The sequence below is a fragment of the Chrysemys picta genome, chromosome 12, assembly GCF_011386835.1.
Source record: "Chrysemys picta bellii isolate R12L10 chromosome 12, ASM1138683v2, whole genome shotgun sequence".
In the NCBI taxonomy this organism is placed as follows: Eukaryota; Metazoa; Chordata; order Testudines; family Emydidae; genus Chrysemys; species Chrysemys picta.
Window position 1 is genome coordinate 57,155,103 of NC_088802.1, and position 18,092 is coordinate 57,173,194.

General features: G+C 51.4%; 3 protein-coding genes across 7 annotated transcripts; 2 read left to right on the top strand and 1 right to left on the bottom strand.

Moving 5' to 3' along the window:
- Positions 1-2,434: 2,434 nt before the first annotated feature.
- Positions 2,435-10,921, bottom strand: ALYREF (Aly/REF export factor). Its single transcript, XM_005283062.5, has 6 exons — positions 10,618-10,921; positions 10,136-10,267; positions 5,999-6,146; positions 5,836-5,899; positions 5,510-5,690; positions 2,435-2,725 (listed from the first exon to the last, which is right to left on the bottom strand). Exons 1-6 carry the CDS (start codon positions 10,852-10,854, stop codon positions 2,711-2,713), a joined length of 777 nt encoding a protein of 258 aa, XP_005283119.3. The 5' UTR covers positions 10,855-10,921; the 3' UTR covers positions 2,435-2,710.
- Positions 10,922-10,983: 62 nt separating this feature from the next.
- Positions 10,984-13,658, top strand: ANAPC11 (anaphase promoting complex subunit 11). 5 transcript variants are annotated; one of them, XM_005283063.5, is made up of 3 exons: positions 10,984-11,058; positions 12,164-12,308; positions 12,392-13,658. In XM_005283063.5, exons 2-3 carry the CDS (start codon positions 12,200-12,202, stop codon positions 12,535-12,537), a joined length of 255 nt encoding a protein of 84 aa, XP_005283120.1. In that variant the 5' UTR covers positions 10,984-11,058; positions 12,164-12,199; the 3' UTR covers positions 12,538-13,658. The 5 variants fall into 5 exon arrangements, with proteins under 5 accessions (XP_005283120.1, XP_005283121.1, XP_065419871.1 ...); XM_005283064.5 differs by having other exon boundaries at positions 11,004-11,089; XM_065563799.1 differs by lacking the exon at positions 10,984-11,058 and adding an exon at positions 11,412-11,434.
- A 3,313-nt stretch (positions 13,659-16,971) lies between these two features.
- NPB (neuropeptide B) lies at positions 16,972-17,884 on the top strand. Its single transcript, XM_005283148.4, has 2 exons — positions 16,972-17,370; positions 17,690-17,884. The coding sequence occupies exons 1-2, from the start codon at positions 17,080-17,082 to the stop codon at positions 17,816-17,818; spliced, it is 420 nt and encodes a 139-aa protein (XP_005283205.4). The 5' UTR covers positions 16,972-17,079; the 3' UTR covers positions 17,819-17,884.
- The last annotated feature ends 208 nt before the right edge of the window (positions 17,885-18,092 follow it).

An 18,092-nucleotide genomic window follows, 5' to 3' on the forward strand; every position in this document is an offset into this window, starting at 1 on the left:
GGAGCACATCTACCTTCCATCTTGGGGGAGGGAGTAGTCCCTGCTCCCAGGGGGGATCAGTGCGGGGTGAATTGCCGTAGTCCCCTTGAGAGGGTAAAAGGGGATCCCAAAGCCCCTCTTCTGAGGGGAAGCAGGGGTCAGTATTCCCCTGTGCTCTTCAGGCATAGGGAAGCTCCAGAATACCTTTGTCCCCTGCTGGAAACCTCAGGAGGTTCAGCTTGGTGGGATGTTCGCCCTTTGCTAGCATTATATGCCTGTGAGGATGCACTGAGCCTACCCCTTTTCAGCTCCCTTTGTCTGAGGGAGTGTCTGTCCCATGCAGTGAGCTGGCCAGTTCCTACTTCCCCATCCTTGTTTCATGCGTCTGACCAAGTGGGTATTCACCCACGAAAGCTTATGCTCCAATACACCTGTTAGTCTATAAAGTGCCAAAGAAGACTCTGTTGCTTTTTACAGATCCAGACTAACATGGCTACCCCTCTGATCCTTGTCTCAGGGTGTCTTAAACGCAGGCTCACCCAAGCTCTTACCCAGGTTTTAGCCCTACTTCCCTACTGTCCTTACACAACCCTTATAGCTGGTCTTATATGTGTTTTGAAGCTGGGCTTGCTTACCTGGCTGGGGATATAGGTACCCAGCTCCATGAAGATCTTCCTCATGTAGAAGTTAATCTAGAGTCACTGTTGCTCATCCCAGGTCTCCATGATGATGATATCCTACCTCTCTGTGCTAGTTGGCCTGCAGCATGTTGGGGAATCTACAATGATTTAGCAAGCATCAGCTGTCTCCACTCTGTCATCCAATATGCATGACTCCTCCAAGATGCACCCCTACTTTCCACAGCCCAGCAACCCCTGATAAAATGCCCTCCTTTGTGTCCCATAGCCTCTACCTGCATCCTGGTGCACTAACAGCACAGCCACAAGCAGGAATAGCTCATCTATCTGTGCTGCATACATCCCTTAGCACCAGCTGAAACAGACAACGGAAGAGCATGCAGAGCTGGAAGTGCCTCCATTAAGTATGCTGGTAGGCTCTGCACAGAGGCCCAAGAGACAGGCCCAAGTTATCCCACAATATATTGCAAAACAATTCCTAGAGTGGGTCATCAGACACTAAGTACCCTGGAATACATTTGCAGAAATCCTAGTGCCAAATCCAGGTAACTGAAGCACCAGTATGTATGCAGCTGCACACGTATGAGTCATGCAATTCTGCAGCATGGATGCTTAGAGGCAGGCTTGGTAAACCTGGGTACCTATGCCTCAGTACAATCTAGTGATATCATACCTTCAGTACTATCTAACACATAGATGGAGCTGACTTTTTAAAAAGATGTAATTTGGAGCGGGGATCTCGATCTCACACCTAGGGCACACTCAACTTTTCCATGCTGAAAACTGTCTACTTAACTCTCATTGCTTATTTTAGCTGTGGAGTACATGAACAATAGTGATACCACTTCCCATACCTGACTCCCCCCCCCCCCCCAAATAATGCAGAAGTTCTCATCTCTAACCTTGCAAGTCTAGAAAAGTCCTCATCGTTTGTCACTTAATGATCACATGTTGGGCCTATAGGCATGAACACTTAAGTCCAAACAAAGTGCTCATGATTTGCTTTCTCCTGATCTCTAGGTTTAGCATTCTTCTCCAATATGAACTCTACTGGGAAGGTAGAAGAGGTGTCCTGTACCTTATCAGCCAGGTTTGTTTTTAGACATATACAAGCTGAGGTTTCCTTCACTGCTATCTCCCAAAAAGAACTTGAAGGTAGCTCTTTCCCAGGCCCAGCTGCCAGTAGATTAGTAATGAGTACAAACTGAAGATTATGACCTCTAGATTCTTTTTGCTAGAAGTTTTTTAATCAGACACCAAAGCCATTTATAGAAATAATTCAATAGGGAATTGATAGTTGAAAGACTAAATCTTTACTTGGCATTTTGGAGTCACTGAATTTGCACAGCAACTGTTTACAGTAAAAATACTGAAGAGGTGGGACCAGCACTGAACTTTGGAACCAAGTGTTAAATACAAAACAACTTCAACAAGAATTTCACCTCCTCCCAGAGACCAGCAAGGAGGTTTGTGCACCTTTTATTAACTCGTTACACTGGAGTGAGTCTTCATTTCATTTCAGGCAGATGTGTAAATAGAGCAGTATTTGATTGTGCAGCTACCCACAGGCTCTACTCAGCACAGGGAAGTTGGTGTGCACAGTTAACAGGCCACCACTGACACTGTGGAGACAGGGAAGATCTGAGACAGAACAGCAACCCCCCCTTCCTCAGAGGAGAGTGACTTGACACCAACATTTAGAAATGGGCCTGCATACCAATTTCCCTGATCCCTACCCACCATATTCACATTCCTGCAGCCCCAGGCCAGGCTCCATCCCTGGACTCCAGCTGCAACACGAAGCAGACGTTTACAGCTCTAGACACATTTCTATTTTATTACGGCAAAGGTGAAAAAACCACCTCAGCCCAACAGGCAACCAGTAAAATTTATCCCAAAAATAACTCGGTACAAAACAGATCTGTTTCAGAATTAAAAAAAAACCTTTACATGAGTTTAAAACCTATTCCAAACATAAAAGTAAAACAAATTCCATCCTTGATATTAGTGGCCACAGTCATACACCCCTCCCTCCGGAGAGCATGGAATGAGATGTCTGGAGTCCTTTCCATGCAGGGGATGTGCTCACTGCTTTAACTGGTGTCCATCTAGAAGAGAGAAGCTCTGTTATTCACAGTGCTGCAAGACCGAACAGGAAGAAAAAGCTTTCCATGGGTCTCACAAAAACTTTACTGTTAAAATATAGGTCTATCAGATAGAATTAAGCCTTTCTATATTAGAAAAAGTGCACCATTTTAACTAGATCGATTAATATTCTCTTGTGAAGCCAGTGGAACATAGCAAACTGGTTTAAACGCATGAGATTTGTACCAATTTAACTTGGTACATTTTAAAATTAATTACATTAAATCCATGCCCATTTCTATTACAGACAAGACCTTTGTTTCCCTCTCTCCTGTATATTTTCTAGTGGTTTGTCCAGCCTAATTCTAAAAGACCCCATTTAAATGCCACTACTTCACCCAGGGAGCGGATTCTACAGTTTAATATGTCTCACTGTCAATGTTTTTTTCTGTTATTCTGCATAAGGCGCTCCTTCTCCCCAGTCACCTCTAATTTCATCCTATTCCTTCTAGTTTAATTGGCAAGCTGTGGGGGATACTCTCAAATGTAGGATCTTCCTAAATTATGAAAAATGAATAGTCAATATGGTAGGTCCTGTGCTGTATGTATGTTAATATTACCAGTTTTCAATGTGCTGCAGTTTTTTGTGGTGACCTTACATAACAGCCTACAGAAATTGCAAGGAGAATCTTGTTTTGGCAGGTGGGTAAGGTGCAGATGGAACTCTTAACACCCCAAGGATGCCTGGGAGGAACTGAGATCAGCATATGATAGGTACATGTTTTTGCTGCAGTGATCAGCAGTACAAAGTTGACATTTAAACGGTGGTTAGGGTTCAGAGATAGTTTGATGAGATGACTAGGACAGCTCATGCCTCTCAATGTTATATTTTCAGACCATCTGCAGACTCAAGTAGACATCACTGCATCAATGAGCATCCAGTTCACAATTTAGTATCTTCTTTGCAACCAGGATGAGAAATAATTATTTCTGTAAAATAACTCAGATTCTAAAGCACAATGCTGAAACAAATTCATTCCATTCAGGATATTCTATGGAACACACTGGATCCCACCTATCACCTCCCCACTTTGGCCAGGTCTGTTCTGTACTGGCTAAACACTCCTACTGGGTTGCAGCCTATATTGGCAAAATGGCACTTTTGACAATTTAGCTGATTCCTGCCCCTGAGCAAAATAAGCTATGTTGGCAAAAGTGCTGCTGGTATAACTCAGTCAGCGATCACACTTCATCACACCTGACTGACAACTTTGAAGCAGTAGTTCTCAACATGTGGGCTGCTTGTGGTCCAATCAGCACACAGTTGCGGCCCATGTGACATCCTCAGGGCTATACCGATAGCATATATATGTTGTGTGAATGCGGCCCACAATGGTATATAGGTGGAGAACCACTGCTTTGGAGCATAAACCTGGCCTTTAATTTGACAGTTTTGCATAGGCAAGCCCAAAATTGTATTGGTCATGTTGCCAGACTCCTGCCCATTCACCCTTCAGTCTCTTACAGTCATGGTTCTAATCATTTTCCTTCATTGTCTTATTTCAGTATCATTGGGAGAGTTTCAGCAACACTGGGTCCAACCTGGATCAATCACCAGAAATGCCCCCTCATAACTGCCTACTCTGTTGTTTGTGATCCTTTGTTTTTGATTTGAGCCAGTTTCCAAGCCAAGTTTTCCAACTGAGATTTATGAGGCTTTTCAATTCTTTATTAAAATCCCATGAGACCATGCCTACTGCATTTCCCTCTATTTTTGTAGTTCTATCAGAGAAAGCAGTCAGGTTTGCCTATCAAGATTTTCCCTTTATAAGCCCACAATACTCCTTATTGCTGCTTCATCTTCTAGATATTGAGTGATTTTCTAATCACATTTCTTCCATTATTTTACCAGTGGTGAGTGAGTCTTACGGGACAGTAGCAGACAGGAACACTTTCCGATTCTGCTAAACAGCCAAATCTGCTCCCTTCAATCTTCAGGCACACTCCAGTTATCCATGACTGGATTTTTAAATGGTCAATGGTACTGTAACTTTGTCACCCAACTACTTCAGGCCAGGAGGTATTTCATATGGCTCAGCCAATGGGTATTTCTCCCCCCAAACACACTTCACCACCTGCTCCTTAGCAAATTTAAGCTATGCAGCCTTTGGATTTATTAATTATATCAGCTGGTTTATACATGGGTCCTGCTTCCTCCCTTGACAACAGCCCCATCCTGCTCCCACTTTCCCTAGCAACCTCAGACTAGTCTGGTTGGTTTGCCTCTGTTTCTATTACAGATTCTTTATTACTGGTGCACAGGGCAATGGGCACTGGAGGTACCACCTATAAATACAACCATTCCCCATCACCCCTCATCACAAGAACAACATCAACTCAGGCTTGTTAATTTCCCCACCCTTCACTCACCCATAAGATGCTGAATACGTATTTTCAAATAAGTTAGATGTGCAGTTTTGTGTTCATTCCCATGTTCCCAGGATGTGCAACGTGCAGTGTGCAATTACATGTGAGAGGCTGGCCCAAGTGGACACCTAGCCTGTTTGAAAAACTGTGGTCCTGGATGTTGCAGAATGTTCCTACCCCAGAGATGGCTGTTTCTCAGTCATGAGTAAGAGCAGTTGGTGGAACATTTGGGGGAATGAAGTTAACTACAGGAACTGCTTAGCCTCAAGGAGGATTTTTTTGGTTCCGTGTTATGATAAATACTCCATCCTTTTCTGTGCAGCCATTGAGAGCTAACCCTTCCATTTCCAGGTAAGGACTGATTGAGCACCCACACTTACCCTGGCATTATAAGCATCCAACTGTGCATCTAGTTCTTCTGCAGAGAGCTGCTGTTTGGAACTTCTTCCAGCCCCTCTGCCTCTCCCTCGGTTCCCACCACGGTTACCTCGCCTGTTGCCACCTCCACCACCAAATCCTCCTGAACCACCACGGTTTCTGGTCATGCCTCCTCTGATTACACTGTGAAGCAGAGAAAGAGCTGTATTACAGGCACAGTACACTCTAGTCAACCCCAGCAGCCACAAAGAAATGCAAATTCAGTGCCCAAGCTAATCAGGTGCAACAGGCCAGTTGCACAGGCCCATATCAAACAAAAGCGTCTCACCTCTGTGCTGGTCTCCGCTGTGTGTCTATCTGTGATGTAACCAGCTGAATGTTCATAGGGCGCCCTAAAAGAGAGAAAGTAATAATTAATCTGTATACACTTGTATCTAGAGTCCTCCACCCAGCAAGTGAAATGTCCTGTGAAAACAGCCAAACAGACTCACCATCCAGGGGGACTCCATTGTACTGCTTCATAGCTTTCAGAGCATCTGCCTTTCTTTCAAAATGCACATCTGCTGTCCCTAAACTGCGTCCAGACCGATCATAATGCACAGCTGCCTTCTTCAAAGTCCCAAACTCTGCAAAGAGCTCCTGTGCAACAGAGAGAGGGGAGCTGTTACCACTAACCAAACTGCTGCCAAAACATCTATCTCACAGCAGCACCAGGCAGGAAAGAACAAGGGCTGGCAGCTTCTCCAACTCTGAGGTTTATAGCTGTCAAAATTGTAAACATTGGTAGCCCAGAAAAAAAAAACATCTATGAAAGGAGGAAACTCAAAGTCATACAAGAAGTTGCTCCAGAAGAAAACTTAATGGCCCTGGACAAAAGGTAAATTCTTTGAGGTGGCCAACATACATGTGGACAAAGGTGATCCAGTGGAAACAGTGTACTTAGACTTTCAGAAAGTCTTTGTCAAAGTCCTTCAGCAAAGGCTCTTAAGGAAAGTAAGCAGTTGTGGGATAAGAGGGAAAGTCCTGTCCTGGATCAGTGACTGGTTACAAGATAGAAACAAAAGGTAGAAATAAATGGTCAGTTTTCAGAATGGAGAGCGAGAAATAGCAGTGTCACTGTACTGGGACCAGTGCTGTTCAACGTATTCAGAAATTATCTGGAAAAAAGGGTAAACAGGGAGGTGGCAGTTTGCAGATGATACAAAATTACTCCAGATAGTGAAGTCCAAAGCTGACTGCGAAGAGCTACAACGGGATCTCACAAAACTGGGTGACTGGACAACAAACTGGCAGATGAAATTCAATGTTGATAAATGCAAAGTAGTGCACATTGGAAAACAATCCCAACTACACATTCAAAATGATGGGGTCTAAATTAGCTGTTACCACTTAAGAAAGATCTTGGAGTCATTGTGGATAATTCTCTGAAAACATCCACTGAATGTGCAGTGGAGTCAAAAAAAAGCTATGAGAATGTTAGGAAGTTTTAGGAAAGGGATAGATAATAAGACAGAAAATATCATATTGCCTCTATATAAAGTCATGGTACACCCACTCCTTGAATACTGCAAGCAGCTCTGGTCACCCCATCTCAAAATAGATCTATTGGAATTTAAAAAGGTACAGAGAAGGGCAACAAAAATGATTAGGGGTATGGATCAGCTTCCATATGAGGAGAGATTAATAAGACTGGGACTTTTCAGCTTGGAAAAGAGAAGACGGAGGAGGGATACGATTGAGTTCTATACAATCATGACTGGTGTGGAGAAAGCGAATAAGGAAGTGTTATTTACTCCTTCACATAACATAAGAGCCAGGAGCCACCCACTGAAATTAATAGACAACAGATTTAAAACAAAGTTCTTATTCATGCAAAGCGCAGTCAACCTGTGGAACTCATTGTTGGGGATGCTGCGAAGGCCAAAACTATAACAAGCTTCAAAAAAAAGAACTGGTGAGTTCATGGAGCAGAGGTCCATCAATGGCTATTAGCCAAGATGCTCAGGGATACTAGCCCATACTCCGGGTGTCCCTAGCCTCTGACTGCCAGAAGCTTGGAGCAAGTGACAGAGGTTGGATCACTTGAAAATTGCTTGCTCTGTTGCTTGTTCCAGTGCTTAACTTCCCTTACAGTTATGAAATTTTTCCCAATGTCTAACCTAAATCTCCTTTGCTGCACTTTAAGCCCATTATTTCTTGTCCTGTCCTCTGGGGATAAGCAGAACAATTCATCCTCCTCCTCTTTATAACAACCTTTTAACATACTTGAACACTGTTATCATGCCCTGCTCCCGTGTCTTCTCTTATCCAAATTAAACAAATCCAGTTTTTTCAATCTTTCCTCCTAGGTCATGTTTTCTAGACCTTTAATCATTTTTGTTGTTCTTCTCTGGACTTTCTCCAATTTGTTCACATCTTTTCCGAAGTGTGGTGCCCAGAAGTGGACACAGTACTCCAGTTGAGGCCTTATCAGTGCTGAGTGGAAGAACTGGCTCATGTCTTGCTTACAACACTCCTACCACATACTCAAGTGATGTTTGCTTTTTTTGCAACAGTATTACACTGTTGACTCATATTTAGTTTGTGATCCATTATAACCCCCAGATCTTTTTCTGTAGTACTTCCTCCTAGGCAGCCATTTCCCATTTTGTATGTGTGCAACTGATTATTCATTCCTAAGTGGCGTACTTTGCATTTGTCCTTGTTGAATTTCATCCTATTTATTTCAGACCATTTCTCCAGTTGGTCAAGATCATTTTGTATTCTAATCCTGTTCTCCAAAGCAATTGCAACCCTTCCCAGCCTGGTATCATCCACAAATTTTATAAGTATCAAAGGGATTGCCGTGTTAGTCTGGATCTGTAAAAGCAGCAAAGAGTCTTGTGGCACCTTATAGACTAACAGACGTATTGGAGCATGAGCTTTCGTGGGTGAATACCCACTTCTTCTGATGCATGTCATGCATCCGAAGAAGTGGGTATTCACCCACGAAATCTCATGCTCCAATACGTCTTTTCAAACTTTATAAGAGTATTCTCTATGCCATTATCCAAATCATTGATGAAGATATTGAATAGAACCAGACCCAGGATGGTCCTTGTAGGACTCCACTCAATGCTTTTCCAGATTGACTGTGAACCATTGCCAACTACTCTCTGAGTATGGTTTACCAACCATTTGTGCACCCACCTTATAGTAGGTTCATCTAGGCCTTATTTCCCTTGTTTGCTTTTGACAAGGTCATGTGAGACGGTATCAAAAGTCTTACTAAAGTTGAGATATATCACACCTACTGCTTCAGCCCTATCCACAAGGCTTGTTACTCTGTCAAAGGAAATTAAGTTGGTTTGACATGATTTGTTGACAAACCCATGTTGCCTGTTACTCCGTTGTTGCTCCATTGTCTTTCTGGGTTCCCAAATTAAGCTGACTGGTCCATAATTCTCTGGACTGTCCTTATACCTCTTTTTATAGCTAGGTACTATAATTTGCCTTTTTCCAGTCCTCTGGGATGTCTCCCATCCTCCCAGAGTTCTCAAAGATAATCGCTAATGGCTCAGAGATCGCTTCAGCCAGTTCCTCAAGTATTGGAGGATATATTTCATCAGGGCCTGCCAACCTGAAGGCAGGTAACTTGTTTATCATGTTTGAAAAAACCTCTAACGCTCCTAAGATGTGGATTAGCATATCTGATGTCATTTTAATAAACAACTAGGGCCCAGATCCTCAAAGCTATTTCTGCGCCTAAATTCCACTGAAGTCAATGTAATTTAGTGGCCTAACTACGTTCGAGAATCTGGGCGTAGATAACTAGGGGGAAGCTAGCCTTCAAACCCGTGAGCCTGCATTTTAGTTGTATTAGGCTAACAAAATACTTAGGATGTATTTTTCAATGGTCAGTGAAGACTAGCCTTAAGAGTCTTTCCATATGCCTCGAGGAAGTTGGGTAGGGCAAATGACAAACACAAGGGCTCACATATTTCAGCTGTGAGATCTTGGCTCCTTTACAATATCATGGGAGTTACAAAGAGTAGAACAGTGCATAACTCGTATGCTTTTTGCTATATCCCTTCTCCCCAAAAGCATGTTCCCACCGCGATTAGGGACCCCCACAAGCCAGTACGTTTTGTCTAGCAGCATAGGAGTTCAGAACTGGGAGAAAAGCAGGGGTGGGGAGACAGAAAGATCTCTCTCTCTATCGCAGTTAGGAGAGAATAAAAAAAATGCAACCTTGTAAAGCATTCTACTAATGCATTTACTAGGATCTGCATGTCAGATTTTGGGCAAGTTACATTAAATTTTCAGACCCAAACATCATAGCCTTCCCACACAGACACCTTTGCTCAGTCATTTATTATATATTAAACGAACTACAGAGGAACAAAATACTTTTTTTTGCATTCCAGTCACATCAGACAGTACTAAAACAGTCAGTCAGAAGTGGTGACTGCAACAATAAAAAGAGTCCAAAGTTAACTGCCTTAGAGATCCCTGTGTCATTCCATGAGGAAGGGTCCACAGACCTCAGAAAATGTAACATTAATCCAAAATGCCCAAGCCAATTACCTCAAAGTGTCTCCTTTGTGGCTTTTCCAACACTTGGAGGGGGTGGGGGAGGGCTTTCTTACCTGGATATCTGCATCCGACACACCAAAGTCTAGATTAGAAACCAGGAGCTTCCCCCCGGTTTCCACGCCTGCCCCAGCCCCAAAGCCGCTGTCAAACAGGTCATGCTGCCACTTTTCGGGGAGTTGCTTTGGCTGAAACAGAACAAATATTCTCACTGAGCATCTGTGTCCAAGCCCCCAGCCCGGGATCCCGCCACCCCACAGGGGTCTGACTAGTCCTCCCGAGACCCTGAGCCCGCTCGCCCCACCTCACTGCTCAGCCACGAGACGCTGCCAGCTGCGGGGAGAGACAAAGGGCCTCCGGCCGGGCCCGCCTCCTTCCTGGCGCAGCCGGCTCTAGAGCCAGTTGCCCCGCTCGGTCCCCAGGATCAAGCCCCAGCCCCCTCGCGCCTGCTGCTCCCACCAGTCAGTCTGCGGCTCCTGCGGCCCCGCCCCCGGCTACGGGGCCTCGGCCGGCCGCCCCCGCCCGCCTCGCTCCGTACCCGGCTGTAGGGCGCGGGCCGGTTCCTGCCGCCGCCTCGGGCCATGATCGGCCTGTTCCGCAGGGGGCCGCCGCCTCCTGCTCGCCCGACGCCAACACTGCCCCGGCCGGGCCCCCCTCCGCGGGCGGCGCCTCCTCGGCCCCGGCCTCCGCGGCCGCCCCCGGCGCGACCGGCCCCCCGCTGGCTGCGGTTCAGCTTGATGATATCGTCCAGGGACATGTCCATCTTGTCGGCCATGATGGCGGCTCCGCTCCGGGGCCTGCACTTCCGGCCGCGCTGCGCCGACGCCGGAACCGGAAGGGGCGGGCCAGGGCGTCAAATGAGAGCGCAGGTGCTGTACGCCCTGTTCTATAGGGCCGAGGCGGGGGGGGGGGGGTGCACGTCTTGCCGGGGGCGGGACTTCCGGTACGCGGCCATTGAGATTCCCGCCGGCCCGAGCGTGTGAGCTGGGGACCGTTGTGTCGTCTCTGGGGTGGGGCTGCCGGGATCCTGGGGCAAGGGGTCCCGCGGGGGCGGGGCCGGAGAGATCCCGAGCGGGAGGGGCTCCCGGGGGCGGGGCCAGAGAGATCCAGAGGGGGAGGGGCTCCCGGGGGCGGGGGGCGGAGAGATCCCGAGGGGGAGGGGCTCCCGGGGGCGGGGCCGGAGAGATCCCGAGGGGGAGGGGCTCCCGGGGGCGGGGCCGGAGAGATCCCGAGGGGGAGGGGCTCCCGGGGGCGGGGCCGGAGATGTCCCGAGGGGGAGGGGGCTCCCTCGGCTTGCAGTGGTTCTGGGTTGTGCTGAGCTCTGGGTAGGGTGACTTCGTGACTAGATCACACAGGTGAAATATCGGGACGTGGGGGCAACAAAAAAAAAAGCTGGCGGTAGGTCGGGACGCAGGACAAATAAGCAAATATCGGGACAGTCCCAATAAAATCAGGACGTCTGGTCACCCTAGCTCTGGGGGACCCCGTTAGGTGCGTGTCAGCCCCTTTCCCTGGGGGTGCGGGGAGGCCTCTCAGCCCTGATCCTGGCAGGAAGCAATCACGTGACATGCTAATAGGAGCTGCTGGGATCCATTTTCATTCTGTCCCATGGAAAGACTAAGGTGCCCAGGTCCTCCCAGCAGTGCTGTGAGGAAGCCTGGAGTAGAAGGGCAGGGGGCTCAGGCCTAGGCTCCTACTTCTCCTGCCATGGAACTGGCAGTCAGACCAGTTGTGTGACCTTGACCAAATTCCTTCCTCTCACTGTTACTCAGTTTCCTGATCTGTAAAGTGGGGGGTGCTGATCCTGGTATGCCCAGTGATGGGGCAAGGTCGCTAAATGGGTGTTTGTGAACCAGGATAGAGGATCTGGGATGAGAGGCTCCTGAGGATAGAGGTTCACTAGTAACCCCTGAGCTGTGGGGGAGGGAACAGCCCATCCACATCCCATTCTGAACTGCCATGGGGAGGAAGCAATGCTGGTAGCCAAAGGAGGCTGCATTGCCCCTGGGGAGATGAGCTGTTTCAGCTGGGAAACCAAAGGATTAGAAATTAAACTCAATCTGAGCAACTGCTTCTCCTGCCAGGTGCTGACTTGACTCTGACACACACAGCTGGCCAGGATGAAGGTGAAGATAAAGAGCTGGAATGGGGTAGCCTCTTGGCTCTGGGTGGCCAATGATGAGAACTGTGGCATCTGCCGGATGGCCTTTAATGGCTGTTGCCCAGACTGTGAGTAACCCAGGCCCCTTGCCCTGTGCGGTATTTCAGCCCAGGTGCTCCCTTCTCTCCTCATAAATTTTGTCTCTTTGTAGGTAAGGTGCCTGGAGATGACTGCCCCCTGGTGTGGGGGCAGTGCTCCCACTGCTTCCACATGCACTGCATTCTCAAGTGGCTGAATTCACAGCAAGTCCAGCAGCACTGTCCTATGTGCCGGCAAGAGTGGAAATTCAAGGAGTGACAGAGCCCCCCGCAACCAGCAGATCTACTTGGATTTAATGGGATGTTGTTACAGTGTTTTGTTGGGATTCAGCCCCTCTCTCTCCACACCCTGGAACAGCGAATTATTTATACAGCATCATATGTATCCCCAGCCCTTATAGAGAACTTTAGCAGATAATTCTTGCCCCCAAATAATTGACTCATTATAGGCAAAAAGGAAGCCTGGGGCAGATGGAGCAGTGGAGACATGACTGGAAGCATCTGCATGTTAACCTTTCCCACCATGATGCTGGTTCCACATGCTGTCAAAGTTTTCAGCATTATTAATTGCTTCATCCTGGGCACAGTCAGTATTTCAACTTTCTCTGTGCCCTTATGGTCTACACAGTACATGTGGGCCTCAGTAAAAGGCCACGGGTTGGCCTGGGTACATCTCATGTTGGCCCTTTTATGATAATGGCTTCTTTTGCCATGCAGACATGGGTCTTCTTTAAAACACCCTGGACCTGATTTTTTTAAGAGGTGCTTATCCTTCGCAACTCCACCCAAAGTCAGCAGGAGCTCAGAACCTTTGAAAAGCTGGAGGGACCTTCCTGTTTAAATAAAACCTCTCCCAGCTCTTGCATCATGGGAACCTTCCCATCCTTCTTCTCTGAAGAGACCTCTCAGGCCTGTCCTGACCCTGCCTCCCTCCATTCTCTGAGAAGTCACCACTATCCAGTTATGTGGGTATTCTGTACCTTACTGGTGAGAGATGGTCACGTCATCTCAAATCTTTCTTTAGTTGAAATGGGATTCTTAGGGCCATATGCAGCTCTCCATCCAGGCTCACTGCTCGTAATGCCTTTGGCAACCATTTCCCCCATGCATCACAGGCAGGCTGGGCCCTGAACTGATACCTTCAAATACAGCAGTAGAGAAATGAAGGCTGTTGTGTGGCCAATAGGATAAGGGGCCTGCCTCCCACCACAACCAGAGGTATACCCACAGGTCAGGTGTGCTGTTCAGCACCAGAATCATGTAAATTCTTTGAACCCAAGTTGCTTTGGGACTAGACCCCTTGCCAACCATATAAGTCAGTTTCCAGCTGTAATGTGGCAATCCCTGGACTGGTTTCAATAAACTCATAGCTGTGATTAATTTCTCTTCATGCTTTTTGCTTTTGAGCTAAGCGGGGAGTCTCCAGCGCTGGTCAGATACCCACAAACAGCAGAGAAAGGTTGTTGCCATGCCATCAACAAAGACTTTCCCTAGATGTGCAGCAAGGTGGCAGAATGTGACCTGTGGCTTTAACTTAGCCATTCTAGCTGTCCCTGCTCTATGGAGGGGGCCCTGCACTAGCTTGGCACATTGCTCACGTCCTACAGACCAACTGTGCTTGATGCTTCATCCTTGGCAAAATCCCTCTCTGGTTTGTCAGTCTTCTCTGCCATGTAGGCCACCCCCAGGTGGAATGTATAATGGGAGCCTCTTAGTGTGGAACCTGGCATGTGATGGATGCTTATCAGTCTAGAACAAGGACTTCTCCTGGAAATGTGACATGAGGAGATCATTTATTAAATGGGCAGTGGGTGGGGGCAGAGAGTACAATGGGTCCCCTTAAGGATGGTTGAACCAAAGACACAAGGATCCCCCCTATGGAGGGGAGAATGATACACAATGGGAATCAATTAGTGGGACCAAGAGTCTATAGGGTGGCTTCTCATTTCGGCCTGGTACCTGAGCCAGCTGGAGTGCAGCTTGTAAAACTCCTCACCTATTCAATCCCAAGCCTCTAGTTCAGAGGTGGGCAAACTGCAGCCCACAGGATTGCCACCCCCGTGGCGCTGCAGACCCCGCGCCGCTCCCAGAAGTGGCCAGCACCATGTCCCTGTGGCCCCGGGAACGGGGAATTGCAGCCAATGGGAGCTTCGGGGGAGGTACCCTCAGGGATGTGATGCTGATCGCTTCCACTGTGCGCCATTGCCACCCCGGAGCCACTCCAGATAAGCGGTACCTGGCTGGAGCCTGCACCCCAACTCCCACCTGCACCCCCAACCTCCTGCCCTGAGCCCCCGCTGCACTCCGCACCCTCTCCTGCACCCCTACCCTGAGCCCCCTATACACCCTGCACCCCTCCTGTGCCCCAACCCCTTGCCCTGAGCCCCTTCCAGCACTCTGCACCCCTCCCACACCCTTGCCCCAGCCCTACATTCATGGCCCTGCATGCAATTTCCCCACCCAGATGTGGCCTTTGGGCCAAAACGTTTGCCCACCCCTGTCCTAGTTCAATGCTGTGCCCTCTCTCAGGTGGCCATTTGTATGCGCACACACAGGTTCTGTCTGATCCACTAGAGGGCACCAGAAACCAGCCAACAGTGATGTTGGTGACTAACTGTTCGCCTCGCCCTGCCATTCACTTAGTGCAAACGGGGACACAAGGGGGCACAGCAGCACATGGGTGCTCAGTACGCTCCAGAAACCATGTGCGCCATCACCACAAGCAGCACCAGTGCAGTGACCCGTCTGCAAGGGGGCTACTTCCTTGTGTAGGGGGCAGCTGGGGAAAGATCGGGGAGGTTGGAGGCATGGGTAGGGTTACCATTCGTCCAGATTCTCCCGGACATGTCCAGCTTTTTAGGTTAAAAATAGCATCCAGGGGGGTGAAATTTGTAAATATCTTTACAACTCCAGCATTCTCCCCGCCCTGCAGAGCACGGTGCGGGTGATAGGGCGGCTGGCTGGATTGAACCACTGGCATGGTGCTCCAGCAGCCGGAGCCTCTCCTCCCCTTCCCCCTGCAGCTTCAAATCACTGGCCAGGCGGCCTCCGGCAGCTCCAGAGCTCTTCCCTCCTCCTCCCCATCCCCTGCTGCCCAGCGTGCCGCTCCGTGGGGAGAGCAGGGGCACGGCTGTTCTAACCTGCTTTTGCAGGGGGGAGAGAACCGCCCCGCAGCAGGGAAAACAGAGAGTTTAGCTCCTGTCTGGAGCCCAGGTGTCCCTTTCCTCGCGGGGCGCTGGTCGTGCCCTCGCTGGAACGGAGCGGGGGCAAGGGGACGGTGACTGCGGGTACTTGACCGATGGAAAGGACGCCTGGCAGCAGTAGCCGTGCCCAGCCTGGTGCTGGGGGATAAATTTTGGAGAAGATTTAAAAAAAACAAAGCCCCAGAAAGATGATGGTTAGAGGCCTTGGGGGGGTTCCCCCCATTAATGTCTTCTAAAGTCTCCCCACCCCCAGGCCCTCTGAGCCAGTTGTGGCTGTGTCCAGATGCCCCCTGGAGTGTGCTGCGGAGCCACACGGTAAGGGAGCCAGGGGGTTGGAGAAGGGGCAGGGGGGTTCTGGAGGGGGCAGTCAAGGGAGAGGAGTGGGGGGGTTGGAGGTTCTGGGGGGGCCTGTCAGGGGGCAGGGGTGTGGAGAGTGGTCAGAGCAGTCAGGAGACAGGGAGCCAGGGAGGTTGATGGGTTGGGGGTTCTGGGGGGGGGCAGTCAGGGGACAGGGAGTGGTTGGATGGGGCATGGGAGTCCCGGGGGTCTGTCTGAGGGCGGGGGCGTGGATAAGGGTCGGGGCAGTCAGGGGACAGGTAGGGGGTAGGGTCCTAGGGGGGCAGTTAGGGTGGGGGGGTCTCAGGAGGGGGCAGTCAGGGGACAAGGAGCAGGGAGGCTTAGGTAGGGGGTGGGGTCCTGGGGGGCAGTTAGGGTGGGGGGGTCTCAGGAGGGGGCAGTCAGGGGACAAGGAGCAGGGAGGCTTAGGTAGGGGGTGGGGTCCTGGGGGGCAGTTAGGGGCAGGGGTCCCAGGAGGGGGCAGTCTGGGGACAAGGAGCGGGGGGAGGGTTGGAATTCTGAGGGGGGCAGTCAGGGGGCAGGGAGTGGATGGGGCTAGGGTGGGGCTCCCCCCCTCTTTCCATTAGATGCAGGGTTCACAGTTTGGTTCAATGGCTCTCAGCGCCCCACTACACATTGCTCCAGCCCCCCGTTGGAGGCAGCGCAGATACATGAAAGAAAGGGGGGGAGCTCCCAAGAGGGCAGGCCATCGCCCCAGGAGGTAACCTGACTTTACCGACCCCCAACCCGCCGCCCTCCAGCCCGGGGGGCACGTTACTGGCGGGGGGCCCGGCCAGCCCTGCGGGGATGGGGGGAGCGAGCCCCGGGCACCCGGCCAGGGCCGGGCATTGCAGCAAAGGGGTCTGGGGGACTCTGAGCTGCAGCTTGTGGGGCAGGGACTGTCCGTGTTTCCCGCCGGAGCAGGACCCAGCCCGGCGAGTTCGCAGCTTTTCTCACAACCACGTTCACGCCCCGCAGCCCTGGGAGCAACGAGAGCGGAGCGGGGTCCCGGGCGCGTCCGGCTCGACGGAGCTTCGGTTCCCTCCGCCCGGAGGTGCCGTGTCCGGGGGTGCAGGGCGAGCTCCGCCCACCCCTGCGCCCCACACACCCCCGGGCCCCGGTGACCCTGCCCCGCGCCCACCCACGGACTAGCTGGCTGGCGGCCCCGCGGAGCCCCCCACGTGCGCCCGGCCCCGCCTCCGCGGAGCCCCGCGCAGCGCCAGGCGCCTCCCCCGCCCGCCTGCCGCTATAAGGGGCGGCCGATGGCAGCGCCTCAGTCGGAGCCGCCGCCGGACCCCGCCGGCACCATGCAGCGAGCCCGAGCCCGCGCCCTGCTCTGCCTCGCCCTGGCCGCGCTGCTCGGACCGCCCGCCCAGGCGTGGTACAAGCAGGCGGCCGGACCCAGCTCCTACTCGGTGGGCAGAGCCTCGGGACTCCTGTCCGGGATCCGCCGGGCGCCCCACGTCCGCCGCGCCGAGAGCGGGACAGACAGCGCCGAGCGCCGCGCCGAGCTGCTGCCCCCCGAGCCGCCGGGCCCCGCGCTCCGGAGCACGGTGAGTGGGGGCTGCCCCGGGGCCCCGTCTCTGCCGCCTCCGGCAGTTCCGCGCCCCCCGCTCCTCTGGGGCCGGGCCAGCCGCCCCTCTAGGACCTCCCCCCCCCCCCCCGCAGGGCTAGGCGCCCCTCCAGCCTGCACCCGCAGGACCCACACCCCGGCGGGGCCAGCAGCAGCCCCTGGCCCCAGCAGGCAGGAGTAGGGAGAACCGGCTCCCTTTCACCGCTGAAGATGCAGCAGGTGCTGGGGCGGTGGGGGGAAGGGGTCCGTGTCCCCGACAGTTCTTTGCGGGCTGTAACCACCCACTTCTCCACCCCCAGGCTCTGTGCGTGAAGGACCTTGCCCTGGAGCTGCCGAACTGCCAGCTGCTGTCCGGAGCCCCCAGCACGATCCTGTGCAAGGCTGATGTCACCATCTCCCTCGACCCCTCAGACTGTACCAGCACCTAATCCCCCCGCTATGGGGGGAGCAGCACCCTATCGTCTGCAGCTGACAATAAAGGCACCTTTAAACCATCTCATCTCTCTCCTGCTTGTCATGGGGGTGGGGGGGAGATGCCAGCCCCAGGAGCGCTCTGCCCCCACATTTCTGCTCACACCCACTTCCCCCTGGAGGGACCTGCCTTCCACCCTGCTCACCCCTTGGGGATCCCTGAGGGGCTGGGCTAGGAGGGAGGGGCCACAGCTGGGAATTTGCTCCCCACCCCACCAGCCAGGGCAGGCT